At 43.8% G+C, this 24,338-nt stretch overlaps 1 protein-coding gene across 2 annotated transcripts in view; it reads right to left on the reverse strand.

Moving 5' to 3' along the window:
• Positions 1–24,338, reverse strand: part of Ttc39c (tetratricopeptide repeat domain 39C) — an 82,539-nt gene that overhangs the window by 37,335 nt on the left and 20,866 nt on the right. Inside the window, exons 2-4 of one of the 2 annotated variants that reach the window (XM_028759491.1) lie at positions 5,262–5,310; positions 3,024–3,152; positions 165–279 (exon numbers count right to left, since the gene is read on the reverse strand). In XM_028759491.1, coding sequence (XP_028615324.1) covers positions 165–279; positions 3,024–3,152; positions 5,262–5,310 — 293 coding nt within the window. Of the gene's footprint in view, positions 1–164; positions 280–948; positions 1,067–3,023; positions 3,153–5,261; positions 5,311–24,338 lie in introns of those variants that run through there. The other variant, XM_028759492.1, reaches the window with a different exon arrangement.

Raw genomic sequence — 24,338 nt, forward strand, 5'->3', positions numbered from 1 at the left:
TCAGGATGAAGTGACTCAGCTCCACACATATTAGGCACCTACAGTTTCCATCTCCAAAGTAACAAATCCATAACACCCCTCAAAAGTCTAAAGTAACAAAAAAAACCCACTCCCTGACAGTGCCCACTGACCGGTGAGTGTCACTAAAAACTGTGTCCACTTACCTGACAATTCTTGCTTCACAAAGGAAAGCACAGCCAAGTAAACCTGGCAGTCGGCAATAATGATTTGCCTCTGAAGTCGATCGACCATTGAGGGGGTGGATTTCCGGGTATCAACCTGTGTTGTGAAGAGAACATCATAAATCATATTCAAGAAAAGCACAGCCTCCAAATATTTGCACAGCCCGGGACAGAGTGATTTCCCATGGAAGCTATGAAGCTTGGAGGCCACTCAAAGCCACAACCAAGTTATCCCAGAGGCTTGAGGCGGGGGTCCATGCTCCCCTCTCTCCACTCTGTCAATGATTTGTAGTCCTAGAAAATATCGTAATTTAACCTCATGTTGTAAATGATAAAAATAGAATTTATGAAAAATATTAAAAAATCAAAGAAAAAACCTAGTAAGGTATCCATCTTTTTTTTTAGATAATATAAATTTTTATTTAACGTAAAATGAAAGATATTCATGTATATTGCATTCCACACAGCAAATTCTGAAAGGCCACTTTACAGCCGTCTGTACTCAGGTGAAATAACACTGATATTAGGGTGCGACCTTTACTGTGTCTAACTGATATGCAAGGGTGAGAACACGCTACATATCCATCCATTAGTCAGAATATAACCAGAAACAAAACACTACCTCTGACTAAATCAGAAATCATACCTGAAATTTAAGAGATGTGAGTAAAAACAAGCAAAAAGTCAATTACGTTTTCAATGCTGGCCTTTGTCATATGGGTGTCTCTAAATGGAATGGAAAAGTCACCATGACACACACTCCCACCTTAATGCTAAGTGCCTCCTGAAGTGACTGCATACAGCTTCACGGTGCTGTAAGAAATGGCATGCTCCAGCACATGTCAACAGTGTATGTACAACAGGACAATCGTCTCTCCTCATTTGACTAAACTTAACACACTCCGTCATGGTCCCCATGCTCACGTCCAGCCCCAGCAGTCACTGGAACAGAAAGACATCAGTCTGTACTCCCCTTTCCTTCTGGCAATAGCATCTATGATGCAGGGTTGCCAGAGGGCTGAGAGCTCACACGTAGGAAGCTGCTTCACACACTGTAAGGCTCATCTCGGATGTTAGCAGTGTCCTGGTAGGAATGCGTGCAGACAGGCTGGGCATGGAGCGAGTTTACAGTTTACAAGAAAACAGAGACTTTGTCACCACTTGATAGTAAGTACAACACTTCTGCTGTCTGACTATGCAAACCTCCAGCAGACGATACAGCAGGGCTCAGAGCCTCAGGCAGGAGGGTACTGGAGGCAGGAGGATGACATTTAGGAAGAACCAAAGAATGAGAGACAAATAATGATTCAGAGTGATGGCTCAGCAGGTGAAAGCACTAAATGCACAAGGTGATGGGCTGAGTTCTAGATCAAGAGCCCACATAAAAGGCAGGTGTGGTAGTTCCCTCCTGTAACCCAGCTACGGCCATCACTAATGTCTGCCTGACAAAGCAGAGCAAAAGCTGGCCACTTGATGACTACAACCTACTGTTAAGTGACAGGTGTGACACATGAAACCCAAGCAGTTTGAGCAGACTGCCTCAAGAGCTTCATGTAAGTTACAGTGAATGGTGAAAGCAAATTCTAATTATGTGTATTATGATCTTTTGTGTGTTGGTGCCCATGTGTGTTCATGTATGTGTGGAGGTCAGAAGACAATGCCAGGGATGGTTCCACTTGGACACGGTCCATCTTGCCTTGTTTTTAAATATAAATTTCATTTATTTGTGTCCATGTGTGCTTGCCTATGCACATGTGTGTACACCATAGTATGCATGTAGGGGCCAGAGAGAAACTTGTGGTTACTTTTTCTCTTCTACCTTGTGAGCCCTGCCAACTGAACCCAGGTTGTCAGATTTGGCAGCAAGTGGCTTTTCTCAGTGAGGCACCTCACTACAACACCTCACTTTTTGAGACTGGTTAGGCTCGGTTGACTTCCCCAGTGCTAGGATTCCAATGCATGCCATCACACCTGGCTTTCTATGTGGGTTCAAAATCAAGTGCTCATGCACACACACAAGCATTTCACAGGTGAGCTATCTCCCAGGCTGGATTGTAAGCTTACTGAGACTTTGATTATAACCAAAGGCCAGCAACTCCTGGGGAAGTTTAGGTCAACAGCTGGATGCCAGGAACATGCCAACGTGTGACTGCTCTGTCAGTTACTGCCCTTGCCTGTTTAGTCACACCCAGGAAACCCTCACCTCAAGAGCCTCCACCACAGAGCTGTGCTACTTTCATTTCTGTGCTTGAGATAACGTAACCTAAGCAAAAGCAACTCAAGGAAGGGGGTTTACTTGATTTTCAATTCCAGGCTGCAGTCCTATGGTGAGGGGAAATGAAGGAGAGAACGCATGGCAGCTAGTCACACATCAGTCGAGCAGGAAGACACAGATGCTCCGCACTGCCTTTTTGCCTCTAGCTTTCATCTAGCTCTCCCCCACCTCATAGCTCAGTGGCCCTGCTTAGGGAATGGTTCCACCTACAATGGGCTAGATATTTTTACATATATTAAAAGCCAAGATAATCTGCCACAGACATGCCCATAGGCCAGCCTGATCTAGAGAATTCCTCGACTAAGGGTCTCTTCTCCATGATCCTAGGTGGTGGCCAGTTGGCATTTAACACTGTCACACCCACTCTAAGAACAGGCAAGAGATGGCTACAGTGACTGAAGGGGCATCTACTATTCTAAAAGAGACAGTACTTAACTAGAAGCCATGACAGATAATTAGTGTCTATTTTCAGTCATATCCTAAATTCCAAACCCAAGTCAGTGAAACATGCTCTACAGTGAACCATGCTTTACAAACAGGATGTGGTCCACAAGCAATCCACTTACATTCTTCTTGATTTTATTCTTAATTGTCTCGATTACTCCAGCCTCTTCACCTTCACACAGCTTCTCCGTGGTCTTTAAGTCATCACATGCCAACTGCATCTTCTCCTCCTCGAACGTCATCATGGCGTTCTTCCAGGGAACAGAGAAAGGACTGGTGAACCAGCAGGCATGGGGACCTCAGGCTATTACCACAAAATGCCACACTAGAAAAACAACCTCAATGATTCTCAGGTGAAAAAATTTACACTGTTACAGGACACCCAAGTCACTAAAAAACTATAATATTAGTAGAAAATAAGACTTTATATCTCAATTATTCCAGCATGAAAAAAATCTATGGTAGTGAGTATTCTTATGTTTTATACTCTTTAAAACTCAAACATAGAAGAAATTCTCTATCATTTTTGATTGACCTATTCAATTCAGTTTTTGTAACAGTACCACTTTCAAAAGTTCATTCTATCCATTGATGGATCCCTGGCTTCAAATACTGAACCAAAAATACTAGTAAAAGTTAGTAAATTCTACTAGGAAATCAGTCTTTCTAGGGACAGAACTCCTGTGGGTGGGTTTTCCTGCAAGGAAGTTACTTTGTATGATCTATAGTCACGCCTTGATGAGCACTTGTGACATGATCCCAGTACAACGGCGGGCTATCTGCTTGGTTTTTATGATGAGCACTTGTGACATGAGCCCAGTGCAACGGCAGGCTATCTGCTTGGTTTTTAAAAGTAGTCTCATGTACCCCATGTTGGTCTGGATGTCAATCTGCAGATAAAGCACACCCTGACCTCCTGCTTCTCCTGCCTCCACCAGGTACCAAAACACCTGGGAAAGAACTAAGGTCTGGGCTGAACAGGCAACAAGGGTGGGACACCCACGTCTCTGGAGGCCCTATTGGATCTGCTGGAGTCTCTGGTGTCCTAGTGTCTCCATCTTTTCAGTCTCCATTGGGTATGGCTGATGTTTAAGGTTCCTTTGGTATGATTTTAATCAGCTTTTCCATTCTCGCCAAATCAGACCTCAGTTACCTCTGCCCCAGCCATGTTCTCCTTCTAGCCATCCTTTAGGCCACTAAAATCTCAGCCTTGCTACGGTCTCACTTTCCACTCCTCCTCCCCGTTCCTCAGCCAAGAGCCTCTGCCTCCGTCTCTGTCTCGATGCCCTCTCTCATAGCCATGTGCGTACTCTGATGGTTAATCTCAACTTCAAAGTGACGAGCTCTAAAATCCCTCGGGGACAGGCCTCCGGGCAGGTCTATGGCGTATGATGTTGATGAGGTTAACTAGGGTAGGAAGACCTGCTCATTGTTGGTGGCGCCATTCCCTACGCTGGGATCCTGAACTGTCTATGAAAAGCTAAACAAAGGCATTCATCATTCCCTGATACAGTCCCAACCATTATGGACTCTAAGGTCAAACCGTTCCACAGCAAACTCTTTCTTCATTTGCTCCTGGCTTGTATTTTATCACAGTCACAGGAAAAGTAACTAAGACAGAGACAAACAGTACAATCCCCACCTAGAACAGCCTTCCCCTAGGTATGGAGCTAGAATTACTTCAAAGAGGAGGCTTAAAACCTGTGTTCCATTAAGAGAAGATCAATAGCCTAAGTGAAAACCCAGCATTGGGTGCTGGCCAAGGACCAGGCAGGCTGTCCACACACAGCCACTGGCTGCTATCTTTCTCACTCTTGAATGTAAGGTTCTCTCCCTTTAGTCTTGACTCAGTACATTTTCTCCATTATGCAATTCTACGATGATGTTTTAGGATGACGTGTATGAAAGTAGCTTATGTGACAAGCATTTCAGAGAATCACATGCATCCTCCTATACTGACCAGCCGACTGAGTAAAACCACTGTAACTTGCTTCTTTCTCTTTCAAATGTTGGAATGCTTTAGCTCAGCTTGCAAACTCATCCCCTAGGCTGCTGCTAACCTTCCTTACTGAGACCTTTCTTCTCATCACAACACAGTCTTAACCTTTGAAGGGCTTTCAGTTAGATTTTTATTCTAAAGGAAAAAAAAAGTCAAGCTGGAGAAAATATAACTTTCTAAAAATCATATATAAGCGTTTTATTTTTATACTTGGGGGAGAACATTTATCTCACAGACATTAATTAATGGGCAATAACTTTATGTTTTCTTTAACAGTGTATCTATATAGCCAGCAGCCAAGCAGGCATTACTTTATATTTGTTTTCTTGACAGCAAAATATCTCTTCTGACATCAACTTACCAAAAAGCTGACGAAGCTGGCTCCAAAACTCATTAATGGGCTATGATTTCTGTTGAGAAAACAAAAATATTTTATTGGAGGTCTCACTCTAAAAGTGTTGGGTAGAGCAGGGTATTGTTACATAGACGGCACTCCATCCACTGGACAGTACGGTGAGGAAGCTGAAGACTGAGCTACTTCTGGCTCTGCCACCAGGGACTCTCTACTCCATCTTGGAGTCTTCGAAACCAAGTGAGGTCTCAGTATGAAATTAAAAGACTAAGGAGCTGGCAGTAAATATAAAGATATAAACAGAAAGATTTACTAGACCAAAGGAAGGTGGTGATCTGATTTTAAAGTGCAAAGCAGAGTCCAAACTTCACACACACAAGGGGTGGGCATGGTGGGGCAGGCCTGCAATGCTAGTACTTGGGAGGCTGAGGCTGGGGGACCACGATGGAGGCTTACCCAAGCCAGGCATAAGCAAGATCCTGTCAATACAAACAAAACAGAGAGCACCTAACAAACATAAAGTCAGTCTTATTTGTAGAACAGATCAAAGGGTGTCTCCACTGGATATACACCCTCCAACACCTCCCTAAGACCCAGTAATTCCTGACTATGACACTCAGCCATCACCAATCTTGTAGTAAGCACAAGAGGACAGCAAGTCAGTGCAAAATGAGTCAGAAACATTCAACATAAAGTCTTCAATCCAAACTAAAACTACTACAAAATCCAGATCTCCATAAACTGTGTAAGAGGAAAACAAAGCCATGTACTCTTAAATAACAATAAAAAAGTCACTCATTTTTCACTATGCAAATACATGGCCATTATATTAACAACAACAAAAGTCATGTAACAATTTACTAGCCCATCTTCCACTAAAAATTTACATTGTACCCAACGTGAAAAGGGTTGTGTATGTGTGTGGAGTCTCTCTCTCTCTCTCTCTCTCTCTCTCTCTCTCTCTCTCTCTCTCTGTGTGTGTGTGTGTGTGTGTGTGTGTAAGAGAGAGAAAATGAGCCCTTGTATATATGAGGAATATCCTGCATGGACATGTTTGCAGGCAGTACCAAATCTGTTCTTGAGACAGACTACCACAGTCAAAATACATGTACATCTCCTTTTCTTGCAGTGGGCTATGTGAGGATGTTGTCAAGGAAGATTCCACAATTAAAATTATTTCGAATGCTAACCTCTCCTAGTACTTTTTTCTCATCTACCTTGTACTTCTGCTCACTCTATAGCTGCCTTCAGGTTGCCTGCCCAACCCTCACCACCACTTAAAAGGATGCTTAAATCAACCACAGCCACAAACAGGAAAGTCAGCTCACTTGTCAAGGACCCAAAGCAGCACTTAGACCCCTAACCTTAGCTGAGACATCTGTCCTGACTACAATGCTCGCAAAACATACGCTGTTGATTCTCGTTCCACAGCATCACCTAGAGCTTAGATGTGGTACAGGCTTCTAGACCTGTATTAACTGCATCCTGATGTCTTACACAGCAGGCATCGGAGGACCAGGTCAGTGAGGGAGTGAGGTCCCTGCTCTCAAGGACAGCATTTGATGGATTTCAGCACAGCGATGGCCACTCTGCTTCCCCATCCACTGACTGCAGTTCAGCCACTGCTGCTTTTGCTTCGTGATCTTGGCTAAAATTAGCTTCCTGAGAACCACAGGGATTAATTATCCATGGAGCCAAGTCTTGCTCCCGTTACCTCACATACTGCCTTATCATTTAAATGGAAGAAAATATGCTGGCACCCATCCAGTGGAGGTGCTTTCCCTCCTTGAGGTCCTGCCCATCCACCAGGCAGCATGAAGACATGAGGCACGAACTGCTGTCCTGTCAGTCTGTCTCCGAAGCCCTGTGAGCGGCAGGGCTCAGTCCACCCATGTTCCCTTGCTGGGTCCACTCAGCCTTTACTTCACATATTTCAAGTGACCCAACACTAACTTACTTCATCTTAAATTAACTCTGGCCCACACACATGTTCCTATACAAAACATGTCTTGGGGATTTTAAAATGCATCCAAAGATAGGATAACTACTGAAAACCCAGGGCTGAGGCAGGAAGCAGGTTCGACTGAGTTCAAGGCTAGTCACGTGAAGACCCCATGGTGGCAGGAAAGCCCCAACATTTGTTTGAAAAACAGGTATTTAGGACTGTGGACATTGGTAAAATACTTGTCTAGTATTCACGAGGCCTGAGCCCAATACCAAGCACCACAGACCATGTGATAGGGCAAACACCTGCAATCCCTCTGCACCTGGAAGTGGAGGCAGAAGGGCTGGGAGTTCAAGGTATGAGGCTAGCCTGGGCTACATAAGACCTGTCTCAAAAAATTACACACACACACACACACACACACACACCACCTTAAACATGAAAATGTATACCTAGAATGTCAGAGAGAAGTGGAAAGAGCAGAAATGGTGCTCTTGTATTTACGTTCTTCACTGAAGAGACTTTGGAGCACCCAACAGGAACTACAAGCTGTAAACAGAACTAAGCAAACCTACATGTGAATCCAAACATAGCAGTAGTTCGGGTGACATAACCTACAGACTTTAAAGAATGTTAATTTAACAGTACACTCCTCTTCTGAAATGTCCTCAGAAACGACCGTCCTCAGGGACACTACTCCACAAGTCTCAACCTGTTTCCAGGGGCCACACCCTTGCAGGACAAGTAGGTTCTGTTTTTCTAAAATAGTGGAGACACAGTTTTGTGATACAGGATGAAGTATATTAAAACCAATGACTTTATACTAATAACATTTTCCTTTGTTTTTTATTTTATGTGTATGTTTTGCCTGCATACATCCTGTCTATGTACCACATGCATGCAGTGCTTGAGAAGGCCAGAAGAGGGAGCTGATCTCATGGAACTGAAGTTATGGATGGTTATGAGGCACCATGTGTGTGCTAGGAATTGAACCCAGGTCCTTTGGAAAAGCAGCTGGTGTGTTTACCCACTAAGCCAGTTCAGAATACAAACTGCAAGAGTTCATGCAAACTCAGTGCATATTTTCAGTCTTTAGCAATGGATCTGTTTCCTAGTTCTGTCCCCTGCAAAGTCCAGAAACAATGCTCACTGCCCAGCTGTGCGCATGCCCAGAAGCCATGTGGGTAGTTAGCACCCTCCCTCAATACACTTCAGAGCACACTGTGTCTCCTCCATGAACAGCTACACTGCTTTCAGACGAGGTGTGAGAAGAGCCTGGAGTGCTGGGCTATAGCACAGAGGAAAGAATTTTAAGAGAAAAAAAAATACTATGCTCTTAAAGAAGTTCCTACTATCCAATGAAGAAAATGTTTTGCCATATTTGAGGAGAAAATGTGTGGAAACAAGTCAGTATAAGCCAAACTAATTAAACTTTTTCATTAAAAGGGTACAAAAATACCAGTTATTGTGAGCAACACTGACAGAAGCAACTTGAGAGAGAAGAAATTCATTCTGACTCATAGTCATAGATGACGTAAGTTCACATTGTAGGGAAAGGTAGAGATCAGGAGACAGAGACAGACTTGACGAGGACCAAGCTTGCTCCTTAACAGCCTGGCCTATCTAAGCTCGGCAGGCCTTAGTCCCAAAGATTCCACAGTCTCCCAAAACAATTGCACCAGCTGGAGAGCAACTGTTCAAACACCTGAGAACACATGGGAAGCATTTTACATGACAGAAGACCCTAGAAAACCAACCCATTATTTTAAAAACTGATCAAATTTAGATGGGGAGGGAGACAGTAGGCAGGGATCCTGCCTACTCTCTAAGGACTGAAGGAACTGGCTGAAGAGGGGAAGGAGCTTCTCTCAACAACCAAGACAACTGGAACACCTTTACTCTGTGAGTCCTAAAGACTCATAGACAGCAATCATGAAGACAGGACACAAGAAATTCAATACTACCCACAATGACGACAGAACGGCCAGAGCCATCCTGCAGGCGACCTCACGGTAAAGACCCTTCATTCTTCTACAACAATAAAGAGCCATACAGGGCGGGGGTGGGTTGGGGAGACAAAAATGGTTTTTAACATAAGGCTTACCAAACAATGGAAACACGGAAAAATAATTTCAGAACACAGAAAACAGCACATGTATATACATACACAGACATAAAGACACATACATAGGTATATATACACACAGAGAGACATACATATACACAGAGAGACATACATACACAGATACACACACACACACACACACACACACACAATTAGAAGGCAAGATATCAAGCTGTCCTTGACAGTAGTGATAAACCATTAATTATCTAGGAAGCCATCTGACAGGGACAGGAAGTACCTTGACTGAGAACACAGAACACTCCTAAGAGCTAAATACCAGCATGTCTGTTTTCCAATGGTGGTATTCTTAGCATTTAAAAACCTGTAATTCTTTGTTCTGAGGCTGCCTGTCCCTCAAAGCATAATAGCCAAAAGTATAGATAAGAGTGTCATAATTATTGAGTACATTTGATGCAGATGCTACAATTTATTACATTAGCCTATACAAGTTAGAAATGGGCCATGGTTGGGCTTGTTTCCCGGGAGTCCATGCTTTGGATATGTGGTCTTCACTCTGATGATGTTGAGACAGGTCCTTTAGGGGGTTCATGGTGACTGGGGAAATGACCTTGAATGAGATTCAGTTATACCTCCTGGGCCCTGGTTGATGATCCAAAGAGAACTGTGCTAGAAGGTTGAGCCTGGCCTCTGCAGTCTCTCTGCCTCCTGTCCTGCTGTGTGACCCCTGGTCCCTCTCTTGGTGTCTTCCATGGTGTGATAAAGCACAGGTGACCCTTGATGGAACTAACCTGAAGCCTATACTATGTCCCCGAACTTCTCCCTCCCGAAACTGTGAGCAAAATAAATCCGTTTTTAAGTCAGCCCACCTCAGATACTCCATTATAGTTACAAGAAGTCAATACAACATGTACAAAATTTTCCAAAGTAATAACAAAAACTTGCCCCCTCCAAGAAAAAAGATGTCTTTTGGACTGCACTGACGAAGGCTTCCTTGTATTCACCACCACAGTTTAGTTTTGAAAGTGAACTATCACACATAAGATGGGTCTGAATTTCTTTCCTCTACCACAGTGCATGCATGCCCTGTTAGTGTAGAGAGCCTGTTAAGAATACAAGGAAGCCATATGTCATCTGCCCCTGTGCTGACCAACATTTCAAGGGAAAGAAATTCTCTGAAGTTTCTCCAGGATATTCCAAACCCAACTGATAGGGGTTTGTTCTCAGAAATACAGTGGAAAGGAAACTATACAATGAACCATTTTCATGTTTAAATTAAAGTTTACTTTTATTTTGTGTGCACGAGTACTTGGGGTACAGGGTTGCAAGCATGGGAAAGTGCAAGTGTGAAGGTCAGAGGACAACTTCCTGGGTCAGTTCTCTCCTTTCCCAGTGTGAGTTCCAGGGACTGAACTTGGGTCATCAGGTGTGGTGGGACCCCCTTCTCTCCTGAGCCATGGTGCCCGCTTTACACTTAATTCTTGAAGGAATATTTCCCCACAAGATAAAAGAATAGACCTTTCAGGTAGCCCCTGGCCAGATACACCTCTTCAAATGTGATTTTACCACCCAAAGTGAACAGCTGGAAATTTTCAAGCCTTTAATTTTTTTTCCTAAAAATGTTCTGAATTCATATGTTAAATTCTTAGAAGGCTTTTTCAAAGTGACTTTTCTGCCCTCCAGGTATATGAGAGCATGAAGCCTGTGTTAGACAGGATGAAACTGGGCCCTGAATCCAGTCAGCAGATGAGTACTGTTCACCTACTCCAGGGGTGAGCCCCTAGGCCTGAGGATGGAAGAGAATGGGTTGAACTCCTCCCCTGCCGCCCTTACAGAGGGAAGTGCAGTCTCTTTCGTAACCCAGGATGTTTTAAAAACCACAGCCCAGAGGACAACTGCAGCTAACTTTATACAACCAGCAAAAAAGAAAAAAAAGGCGGGGGGAGGAGGGGAGGGGGGGTGTATATGGATGCCGCTGGACTTTGTCTTCAGAAACAGTGACTGCCATCAGAGAAAGAGAGATGTCCTATGCTCTGACTGGTATTATCAAAAAATGAGACCACGCCAGCCTGGTATTGCTGGTTTTGTGGCCATTATACAGAAATCACAAGTAATAAAAAAAAAAGGAAAGATAATTTGAACTACGTTAAAATCACCAACTTCTGTGCATCAAAGGACAGAGTCAACAGTGCCACGGCAGGCAGACCATGAACTTAAAGGGACTGGCTGCAAATCCTGTGTCTCATAAGGCCGTCATAGCCAGAGGTTAGAAAGGGCACCCATAGCTTAACAGTAGCAAAAACAAAAGCCTACCATAAGAATGACTCAAGGGACCGGGCAGTGGGGGCGCACGCCTTTAATCCCAGCACTTGGGAGGCAGAGGCAGGCAGATCTCTGAGTTCGCGGCCAGCCTGGTCTACAGAATGAGTTCCAGGACAGCCAGGGCTACACAGAGAAACCCTGTCTTGAGAAAAAACAAACAAAACAACAACAAAACAAGACAAGAATGAGTCAAGGGCTGGCAAGACAGCTCAGGTGGTAGAGGGGCTTGCTCCACAAGCCTGGCAACTCCAGTTCACTACAAAGTTGCCTCTGCTCTCTACACACATGCTATGACATGCATACCCTCAGACACACGAAGAGAGACATATACATGCACACATGCACACACACACACACACACACACACCTACTAACAAAGCATAGCAATCAAAATAAGAAGACAAAAGGACACAGGTCAAAGCACGGGCTGGAAAGCTGGCTCAGCAGTGAAGATGACCCAAGTTTGGTTTCCCGAAGCCACCTGAGGCTCAGGGCTCCATGAGTCCTAACGCACTCTTCAGCCCCTATCCAGTCTTACACTCACATGCAGAAACCCACACAAAACCTTATGTTTACAAAGTTAAAAATTAAAGGCAATGGATGTGAGGGTGATCTGGCTGCGACATCTGTCACTCCACTGCTCACCAGGGTTGATTCGGCTGATGTGCCCGGCTAGGCGGGTGTCCCCTTCCTCCCTCACCACTCCATGTGTAGCACTCCTGCACGCTTGGTTGAAGAGGATGGCCTTCTGCGCTCCCTGCTAGAACCTCCAAAAGTTAAAGTAAAATCTTTTGTTTTTAAATGAGTCAAGACCATTTCTTCAAAGAGACAGTGATGACCCAGAGGCACAGGAACAGGAACAGTGGTTGAACATCACCAACCATCAGGGAAATGCAAATGAAGACAAGACACTTCCTCACCCCATTAGGATGGCCACTAAGAACATAACAGGAAGTAGCCAGCTTGGGAGGACATGGAGGAACAAAACTCTGGTACTGAAGCAGCCAGGAGTCTGGAAGATGGTGCCAGTAACTATGGACAATGTTGGTATTCTTCAAAACAAATACCAATAGACTTGCCATTCGATGCAGAAACCCTCCCTGCCTACCCACCCCAAAATGGAAAGCAAGACTCAGAATGTATCCAAACATCCATGTTGTACAGATTGACAATGGCAGATGCACTCCAAGGGTCCACTAGGGATGAGCAGAGAAGCAAAGGGAGCACTGACACACAGCAGAACGTTCTTCTTGCTCAAAAGAGCCATTCTAAAGCATGCTATAACGTGGATGAACACTGAAGAAGACACAGGTTAAGCTGAGAAATGCTAGTTACAAAAAGACAAATGTGCCTTGATTCTTTTTACATAGGCACCCGTCATAGGCAGATCCACAGAGCGGACAATGTTGGTTACTGTGGCTGGGATCCAGGAGGAGTACAAGGGTTTGTTTAAAGGGATGGAGTTGTAGTTTTTACAAGATGGGAAGAATCCTGCAGGTTGCCTAACAAACAATATGAATGCATTTTCAACCAAACTGTACACTTACAAATGGCTGAGACGGGAGCTAGAGAGATGTGTCTGTGGTTAAGAGCACCGGCTGCTCTGTCAGAGGCCCTGGGTTAGATTCTCAGCTCCAAGTGGCAGTTCATTGTGATTCCAGTTCCAGGGGATCTGATGACCTCTTCTGACCTGATCCTCAGGCAGCAGGCATGCACACACATACCCATAGGCCAAACAACCTCACACATGAAATAACGTAAGAATGGCTAAGATAATAAAATGATGTCGTGTATATATTTTGACAGTTTGAAACTGTCTTCCTACAACAACAACAAACAAATTCATCTGTCTGCAATGGAATCATCAGATCATTATAACGAGAGAGGGGGAGAGGGAGGGAGCGGGGGGAGGGAGAGATGAGAGCGGAGAAGGGGAGAGCGGAGAAGGGGAGAGCGGAGAAGGGGAAAGGGGAGGGGAGAGAGGAGAGGGGAGAAAGGGAGAGAGGAGGACGGGGAGGGGTGAGAAAAGAGGTCAGCAGCATCCCTGGAATCCTAGCACTTGTGAGGCGGAGGCAGAGATCAGGAGTTTAATGACACCCTCTGCTACAGTTTGAGTTTGAAACCAGCCTGAACTACAAGAGACTATGTAAAAAAAAATAAAATAGTGATGGAAAATAGTTCAAGCTAAAATTGTTTAAAGTACCTTAATGAAACAGAAGAGCTGTGAACAGCATAATCCAACAGAAATGCACAGAGAAAAGCGAAAATATTTGTTTTCTGAGACAGAGATGAAGGGTGTTTTCCAGTAAATACTCGGTATTCATATAGGTGTGCACACATCTGCATGCATGTGTGTGTAACCTTAACAATCAAAGACAAAGAAGACATCACTTGAAATAGTGTGGGTGTGGAAGTGGTGGGAGGAGGAGCTAAAGGGATGGAAGGGAGAGGGGAACTAATGATCATTTTAGTTAAAAATAAATTTAAAAATGAAAATAAAATCAAAAGTGTGTGGGTGGGCAGCTGAGCATGTACAATGCCAGTGTTGCACGCACACCACGTGGACACCCCCACAGTTACTCCCCTTTCAGAAATACAAGACACCACTTATGTCAGCCTGCTAGCTCCAAACACACCTTGAGATTCAGCTGTAGCCTCTGCAACTCTCAACAGGGGAGGCCATCTACCAGGTATCAAGAGTGGCTGCTTCTGTGGGAGTGAACTGCTCACTCTGGGGCAAGCTGAGGGCCAGCTGGAGCCATCTGAGACCCAGGGCTAGCAGAACACCAGACGAAAAAAGGACAGAGAAAGACTCTGGTATGAGGTTTCACTCTAAGATACTTTATCATATTCTTTCTTTTTTTAAAAAAAATACTTATGTTAAATTCTGTGTAAACAGTTTGTCTGTGTGGGGCACACAGATGTGTGAGTGCTGATCCTGCGGGCCCAGAGGAGATGCAGATCCCTAACTGCCGGCCTACCTCTCCACTCCCTCCTTAAGGTGTTATTTTATTTTATTCTTCTAAAAAATAAAAGCAAATGATTTAGAGAGCTCTTCTTTATATGAGCTACAAGGTAATATACATGAGAACTTTATGTACACCCTTAAAATAAAATGAAAGGAAGGCGTGAGGGAAGGGGAGGACAACCAATAAGCCTTTAGTCTTACAAACACAACAAACATTTTCTTATGATTTCAACTAAGTTGCACCTTAAACAAAGTATCTGTTTTTAATGTAAAACCATTCCTTTACTAAGCTGACTCCATGACACTGTTAAGAATAATAAATGAATTTACAATAAGGAATTTGATGAGGTCAGATCTGGAAGCTGAGACAGTTGCTTTGACCACATCACAGTGTCTGTGCACCCCACCGAGCTGGCCTGCGGGTTCAGTCTGTCATGTCCTGCATCCCAAGCCGTCTGACCGCAATGGAAGGAAGCTGTTACATGCTAACACGGAGACCTCAGTCTCAATCTGAAGGTGCGGCAGCATCACTAAAGGAAGCATATGGGCAGCTCCTGTCAGAGAGCTCACCGGCACTACACATGTCCTTGCCACCCACTTCAAGACGGTCAGGGAAGGTGGAGACAGTTCCAACTGGACCATCTGTCAGATGCTCGTAGAGGAGAGCCTCCCCCATGTGCAGATGAAGAGAGGGTGCCTTGGAAGACAAGGACCCATGAGTGGACACACAGCCCTGTCAAGCTTAAGGGGGGCTTGATGAGGTCTTTCAGGCTTTGCTCTCCCCTACTTGGAGAAAGGCCCCAGAGAGAAAAATAATGGCAGCAAACATCCCCAAAGCAGTGCAGGGTCTCCATCTTCATCCCAGAGTTTAACAGAAACATGGTTTTTTTCTCATTACAGCTATTTTCAGATCCTCTGGGCCCACAAAAGGGCTCAGCAAGTCAAAGAGCTAACTGACAAGCCTGACAACTTGAGTTCTATCCCTAGGACTGACGTGTGAGGGGAGAACCGACTCCTACTAGGTGCCCTTGACCTCCACAAGCATGTTGTGGTGTGTCGCCACACCCCTAACACACAACAAATGAGAAGTAATGAAAAAGAAAGACTATAAGCCAACAGTACAAAGAAAATACCTCATTTCCTATGGCAGCTAAGAACATTCAATGTAAGGCTCACTTAAAGGATTTTCCTAACTTAATTTGTATTAGAAAAATATTCAGAGGAAAGAAAAGCCTAATTTTTTCTGAAAGCATTTGATTTAAAGCACTCCTGATACTTCCTTTACTCATGAGCATCTCTGGAGAGCTCTGGCTGGGCAGCATCGGAGACATGTCCCTTCTAAACCTTGCTGGGACTAGATGATAAAATCCTTGATGGCCACTCCACTCATTAGGCCCCATCCTCCGAGGCTGAGAGACAGGAGCACACAGTCTAACTCTGGAGCCTGCCCCACTTCACCATCCTGTCTGCTAAAAATCCATGCCCCAGTTCTGAGGAAGGATTAAAATGTCAGCGCTAGGGTTGGAAATGCACCTCAGCTGACAGAATGCTGCCTGGCATGTGCAAGGCCCTGTGCGTGATCTCCACTAGGACAAAAGCTGGCCATGACTCTGTGTACTTGCACTCCCAGTGCTCCGGAGGAGTTCCAGGTCATCCTTGGCTACACAGCGGTTTGGAGACTAACCTGGGACACATGAGGGCTGCCTCAAATAATGAAGCTAAATAAAATGATGTTAATTCCTTCCAAGCTTGATTGGAGGTGATTAAGGCCACTGGGGGACAAAAGTGGCAGTGGATTTTCTAGGGGCAGAGCCTGCCAGGGATGCCCACTGGGTACCATGAACACTATGGGAATCATCAGCCACGTTCTGACTGGACTTGCGATCCACTCCACAAGAGGGAATTCATGCCCGACTGATACAAAACCTGGTCAAAATCCCATGGATGGCACTGTCTTAGGTCTTTAGGGGACATTTACTACTGTCACTTTCTAAGCAGTGAAACTGCTTCCCCAATATGTTCACACCCATAGAGTAGCACTGCTCTTAACCTGTCAGAGAAGCTTCTTTTTGCAGTGGGAAGCAGTCAATACAGAGACTTATAACTAACTGGTCAAAGAAGAAGTGAATACTGGCTAGTCAACCTAAGTGGGCATCTATCAAATCTACCCATTCCCCAGCTGCAGGGAACGCTGGGGAAGACATGGCAGATAAGATGGAAAAACTGAGGATGGAGAGGGATGTTATAAAATGGCATGGTTATTGCATTCATGAACACCTGGTCGGTCACTACGAGGTTGAACCAGTCAGTATTCCAATAGGATGTGGGAGGAGCTCAGCAGGTTCCATCTCTAGCTGGGGACAACTGGCAACTGATGGCTGCTGGAATGAAGTGAGAAATGCTGCCTCTGGTGTATGGCCACCAGTAGGCTGCCCATGCTCCTGGTGGACGGTCCTACACTCGTGTGTGCAAGCGGCAGTAGTTGGACTCAGTGGTTCTTAAAAAAGAGGAGGAGGAGAAAGAGGAGGAAGAGAAGGAGGCCATAAAGATTGGAGGGGATGTGCTGGGTTAGGTGTGATCAAGGTCTGTTTTGTACTGGGAACAGGGAGGCTTAGAGCAGGCTGGGCAAGACAGGATGTGAGAGGCAGGACTCGGGACTTCCTCCCACAGAGGAACAGGATAGGCTAACCAGGATTGGATACTCTACTGTTACAACACCTCAATAAGATCTTTGTTTCCTCCAGACAACAGTCGTGAGCAGTGCACTCCTATAATATGCATGATGAGGGAGAATAATTGCCCATTATGTACAGTGTACAGGCATCAAATCATAAGTGCTCCACAATGCCCACCAATAGTATATGCCAACTGAAAAATTTTAAGAGCAATCATTAAGAATAATGAAGGATGATGATGTCTTGGGTTTCATTGCTATGAAGAGACACTATGACTAAGGCAATTCTTATAAAGGCAAACATTTATTTGGGGGTGGCTTACAGTTTCAGAGTTCTAGTCCATTATCATCATGGTGAGAAGCATGGCGATATGCAGGCAGACATGGTGCCAGAGGAGCAGAGAGTTCTCCATCTTGATCTAAAGGCAGCCAGGAGGAACTGGAATGTCACACTGGATGGAGCTTGAGCACAGAAGGCCTCAAAGACCACCTACATTCCTTCTGACACTCTTCCTCCAACAAGGCCACACCTATTCCTACAAGGCCACACCTCCTAATACTGCCACTCCCTATAGCCAAGTATTGAAACACATGAATCTATGGGGGCCAAACCTATTCAAACCAGATGACTATGGCAAGTTATTCCTCAAAGCCACTGGATGAACTCTAAGAAGGCAGATCTATGATCATGTCACTCAAACACTCACTTTTAAATCTCTAGTACCTCATGTGGTAGCATTAAGCTGGGCCAGAGGAAAGGCCTTGCTCTCTGGCCTAGGGCTTTGGCATACAGCATCCCCATCCAGGCCATTGGCCAAGTCCTTTCACCCCTCAATAGTTCCTGCTCAGCCTCCAGGCTTCTAACAAACACTCAGCTCCATACTTTTCCTGATCTCTAAGATGAGGGTGGGAGCCCACTCTGGGATCTCAATTCTGCTCATCCTTCAGGGCATGTCATACCAGCTTGGTGCTCATGCCAGGGTCTGGTGTGCTCTTCTTGACAAGCTAATGATGAGGGAATGAATGCAAATCCTAAGGAAAGAGTGCCTGCATCTGGTATTGGAGATGGCTCGTCATCCATCAGCCGTTAGCTGTTTCTGCATCTTTCAGTGTTGTAATATTGTTTATTGAGTAAAGATGCTAACAAAAACAGTGTCTGGCAGAGAGCAGGTACAGCATAAGGATTTACTGAAGGACAGTGATGAATAATGAATTATTTTAAGTAAACAAAAGTCCTCACTATTCTTAAGCAGCTATCCCTGAGAGGATTCCTTCTTGCCAGCCTTTGGAGCACATAAATTGCTTAAAATGATTTCCTGCCTCCCCCAAGAGCTCCCTGCCACTGTCACTCTGTAAGAACAGTCCTTATCCACTAAGCTAAATATAGCCTAAATGGGCATCACACAGCAGCTCCAGGAGCCAGTCTGCCTTTACGATGTAATTGTAAAGGCTTTAAGTTTTCAAACACATCTTAACTACATAATTGTGCACTGATAGCTGATTTGTAACTATAATTCTATAATTCAGTGGCTTACAGTACGGGTAGGTCTGATGGAACTGCCCTCACCTGTAATCCCCGAACTTAGGAGGCCGAGTTCAGGCCAGCGTGGGCAACTGCGTTTTAGGTTGACCAAGGTTACAGACAGAAACCATCTTTAAAACAAAACAAAACAAGAAAACAAAAAAAAAAACAAAAACCAACCAAACAAACAAAAAAACAACAACAAAAAAACCCAAACGCCACCAACAAAACACAATGTAAAGGTTTAAATAGTATTTTTACAAAATATATCCCACAATAGAGACAACAAACCTCCTTTTTTTTGCCTATACATAGTCAAACTCAGACTGAAAACAAACAAACCTTGCATTAAAACAACAACAAGAACAACAACAAAAAACTATCTAAGGAAAAGGAAGAGAGGCTGGAGAGGCGCCCAGTGGATAGGACGCTTGCTGCTCTCACAGAGGACAGAGTTCGGCACCCAGCACCTACATCAGCCAGCAACGTGGGCATCGCTATGTACCTGTACTTGCACATACATGTACCAGTAAAAATAAAACCTTAAAACCGATTGCAAAGCAGCCCTGGCTGCTATAAAGTAGAAGTTGACAAGGGAATGTAATCACTTCCACAACAAATGGAAAGGCACACCCAAGGAGGAAGGCATATGAACATGTCACCTCAGCCGCTCACTGTTCACATGCAACAGTGTCCTACAGGTTATTCACCACTGAACTTCAGAATGTAGCTGCAAAATATATGATGTGCTTGTTTTCCAACATTGATGGCTTATTCGTGCCACACAATTAAATCAAATCTCACATTTCTACTGAAGCAGTGGCATGATCAGATCTCCAAGTCATACATGCAGTCCATGGTATTTATCAGTGTGAACAGATGACAGAAAGACCAAAAGCACTGCCTACCAAGATAAAAATAAGCAGGCACCATCTATCCCAAGCACAGCTTAAAGAATCGTGTTCTTCCATTACTTCCCTCTACTGGCCCTGTTTTTAATATAACATTATTAATTTTCATAACATTACGTAAGGACTCTACAGCCTAGCAGTAAGCATTTCCTTCTTCAGTTGCTTTATTAATTACCCAATTAAGCTACAAGCACGCAGGGCTGGTTTTGCTCCTGCCACGATGCATGCCGCTTTCTTCTGTGTGCTCTCTGCTCTCCTGCAACAGAAATATACAAGGGATGGCAGGACAGCTCAAATACTAAAGGCCAAGCTTGACCTGAATTCACTCCCAACACCTGTGGGGTAGGAGGAAAATTACTCCTACAAGCTGCTCCCTGATTTCCATGTGTGCTGTGTGTGCTCCACAAACATCCACACAAATAATTAAAATGTAGAGAATTTTTTTAAAGAGATGGTTAAAGAAAGGAGGAGGAAGATGAAGAAAGAATGGGAAAGAGATGGAAGGGGAGAGAAAAAGAGACATAGTATCAGTCTAAGAATGACGTGTACATTGTGATTTTTCCAGAACAAGTGACAATAAGTACACATTCAGGTTAGAAAAGTTGTATATCCATAAAACCTCGTAACTTATTAGCTTCTCTAACGTTAAACTATGGTTTTAAACGAGTGCACACAATGGCAAAAGTTCGATGCACTAGAGAAGCTGGTATCTGGGGACAGCTACACATTCCAGCAAAGCATCAGGTAAAAATCAAGGCTAGGTATGGTGGTGAGTGTCAATTAATGCCATCACTCAAGCGGCAGAGGCAGGTGGGTCTGTGTAAGTTAGGGGCCAGCCTGGTTGACACAGTAAGCTCTACGCCAGCCAGGGCTATATACTGAGACACTATCTCAAAAATAAAACAATAACAACAATAACAAAAAAAGCAAAGCAAAACAAAATCTAATTATTCAAAGCAAAAAGAAAACATATTCAAATGACTTCATTCCCTGCAGACGTGTGGGAAACATTATTATTTAGCTCTGTGCGCTCAAATGTATAGCCAGAACGTCTACACTGTGAGGGTGAAAACTGATGCCAAAACTTGGAAAATCTCTTTCTTCCCTTCCCCAACCCCTGAAGTTTCTAAGAGGATACAGCAAAGAAATGGACTGCAGAACAAGTGGTTTAAGCAAAGGTGTTTACTTGATATCACATAGAGCTCCAGGAGTCAGAGTGTAATGAGTGTATTGTTACACAAATTCAGTATACTCACCTATATTATTATTTACCCACTTATTATAAAAAATAGTCATAGCTAAGGGATACTCACTCCAGAGTGTTTGAGAAGGCAGAGTTTAAAATTTTTGACCTGGTCACTGAAGTGTGATACTACCAGAAAGATAAGCTGCCTCTCAGCCTCGTGGCCGTGCTTCCTCATGTGTGAGTCTGACGGAGCTACATGCCCTGACACGGATATATAAGCAAATAATAAAGGGATGGCAATCAAAAACTTGCAATTACACTTGTTACCTGTCATTATGGCTTTTTAAAAATGCGGAACACAAAACAGTAGGCACAAAATGCTAAGCTATATAAGACAGTCAGACAAATAAACAAGAAAACTGCTGCTTATGATTAATGGCCATACAGGTGATTTCCTGCAGAGTGTTAAAGGCTCATATGCAAGTCATTGAGCTTCTCGTGCAAAGTCTCACAAATATTGTTCAAGAACCTCTATATGCCAAGGACTATTAGAGGCACTAGAATAAGGGCTCTTATGGTATTATTTTTAAATTACCTGTCACCTCATATCTGTGTATCTAACTTTCTAATTAAACTATTAAGTAAGGGCTGGAGAGATGGCTCAGAAGAGAACCCAGGACTCACATGGTAATTCACATCTATAACTTCAATTTTAGGGAATCTTATGTCCTCTTCTAGTCTCTTAGAACACAAGGCACATATGTGATACACAGACATACATGTAGGCAAAACATCCATATGGATAAAAAAGTTTTTAAATATAAAGAAAAATATTTAATATTATTTTTATATATTTAATAAAAATAATAATTAAAATTTGAACTTAAGTTTGAATAAATTTATAATTAATTTGAATAAAATTAAATTAGAGTTTGAATAAATAATGAAAATAATATATTTAATAATTTCAATTTATATATAGAAAAAATATATATAAAAAATTAAACTTGAAGTGTTGCAATGTAGTAAATAAAGTACTTTATTTATGGCAGATACCTGCAATGGTACCCACATTTAGTCTGAATTAAATATTAAAATTGTCCTGAGGTTTAACAAGGCAAATAGCCTACTGCATCCTCTCCTACTGATGACAAAATCCTAACCATAAGGAGCATATGGGACAAATTGTTCCACTTTCAGTACATGAGTCAGTCAGCAGGAACATTGCCACAGCTCGGAATATCATCACTGTGGTACCCACAACTGTAAGAGACACTGCTCACCACCCCTGCTACCAAGATAATAACCCTTGGGTAAAAGAAGTCCTCTATCAACTGACTTGACAAGTGAGATACAGAAGGAGGCCAGCACCCATGGAGAGGATGCTGAGTTCTCATGGGCCCAATCTGACAGTGACAACAGCTATCAAGGTGAAGTAAAGGGAGATTACAAGGTGCACTGAGGCAAAGCACACAGGCCAGGCTTGTGGGATTGGAGGTTCTCAGGTTCCTGTGTCTGGAAGCTCCCTAGTGGTTTGGATGTAGACCCACACAGGCTGATGTGCTGGTACACATGGTCCCAACTCGGTGGTGCTGTTTTAGGAGGCTCAGAACCTTCAGGAGGTCTGTTCTAGTCGGAGGAAGTAGGTCAGTGAGAAGAGTGATACAGGCTCCGGCCCAGCTACTCCCTCAGTTCCCGCTAGGCTTCTTGATTGATGGCAACATAGGAGTCCCACTCATGGTGGTTTGAATACAAACACACTCATGCATTTAAATGCTTGGTTGTCAGGAAGCAGCACTACAGAAGAGTTTTTAGGAGGGGTGGCCTTGTTGGAGGAAGTGTGTCACTAGGGGTGGGCTCTAAGGTCTCCAAAGCCCAGGCCAAGCTCAGGGTCACTTTCTTCCTGCTGCCTAGAGACAGGGATGTAGAACTCTTAGCTGCTTCTCCAGCACCATGTCTGCCTGAGAGACACCATGCTTCTCACCATGATTAAACCTCTGAAATTGTAAGCCAGCCTCTTAGATGCTTTCTTTTACAATGGTCATGCCCTGGTCACGGTGTCTCTTCATAGCAATAGAACAGTAACTAAGAACTGACCCAGGAAGAACCTTCCTCCTGTAAGGTGTTGCTGTCCAGTCAATCAGAAAAGTAAATACTGTATTTTCTCTACTCACACTAAATTAGAGGTGGAAACATTAGCCGTAAGACACACTTTACTGCTAAGTCACTCATCTTAAAGAGGATGCTATCCATGAGTGCTCCCCAATGCTATTCTGGCATTCATTGAAGCCTTCCAGGAGAGAGGAACTATAATTAATTTTGTTTATTTTTTCTTTTAAGTAACAAAAGAACAGAGCCTTAAGGCAGAGCTGCTTGCATTTCATGAAACACAATAGTCCTTTTATAGATTCTCACCAAGATGGAAGCCCTAGGAGCTCCACTGTGTATCAAGACCCTAAATGATGGTAATGCCTTCAAGCGATATTCTGAGTAGCAAGATCTTTCAGGTAACTGTTAGGATTTGGGGCTCAAAATGCTGGCATACAGATTTGTGTTCACTAAAATCCCAAAACACATTCATACTTCTCTCTCTCCCTCTCCCTCTTTGTCTCTCTCTGTGTGTCTCCCAGGTTGAACCTAGAATTTTCTTGCTTCAGCCTCCCATGTACTGAGTACTGGGGTGTGCCCTCCACATCTGCATAAAATACTCTGTATGCTAATGTAACCCTTTCAGCAAAGAAAAATTTAAAGACACTGATAATATTTTCTTCCCCAAAATAAAATCTTGTACATAGAGGGTTGAGCCTGTTAAGAAGCTTGTTTCCAGACGCTTGTCATAGTTTCTCAAATCTTTGGCCCTTGGCCTGTCACTGGCCTTTCTTCTCCATGCTGACTTCTCCCAGTAACACCATCTTGGGCTCCACACTAAAGAAGGGTTCCCCGGGACTGCTGAGGAACCTCCCCTGAGACTTGGGTCCATACCAAACTCATAGAAGCAGAGCTCCATAGAGACACCTTTCAGTGTGCTGATGTCTAACCAGGACCTCTAACATCCCTGAAACCATTTGCCCCTCACTAGTTGCCTTCTTCCCCTTTGCCTAGTAGGCTCTGTGGGTCAGCTCAGCAAAGGTGTAGAATTAAACAACTACCCACTTATCTCCTCCTCTAGCCATGACACATCCCTCTGTCTTTCAAATCCAGAAGAGAAAAATCTGACTTTTTTCCATGATGTCTTCTATATTATTCATTGCCTACATCCAGACTAGGCCATGCCCATACAAAAATGGATTGCACCAGCAAAACAGGCAGTAATCAGTCTCAATTAACTAACTAACTAAGTAACTAACTAACTAACTAACCAACCAACCAACCAACCATCCATCCTATGGATCCCTATCATCTCTATCGTCTTCCACTCACATGGGCTGGGAGGAGCCCTTTACTAGCCTTTCCTTGGGTGGAGGAGCCCTTTACT

The sequence above is a fragment of the Grammomys surdaster genome, unplaced genomic scaffold (assembly GCF_004785775.1).
Source record: "Grammomys surdaster isolate TR1022 unplaced genomic scaffold, NIH_TR_1.0 126298, whole genome shotgun sequence".
Taxonomy (NCBI): Eukaryota; Metazoa; Chordata; class Mammalia; order Rodentia; family Muridae; genus Grammomys; species Grammomys surdaster.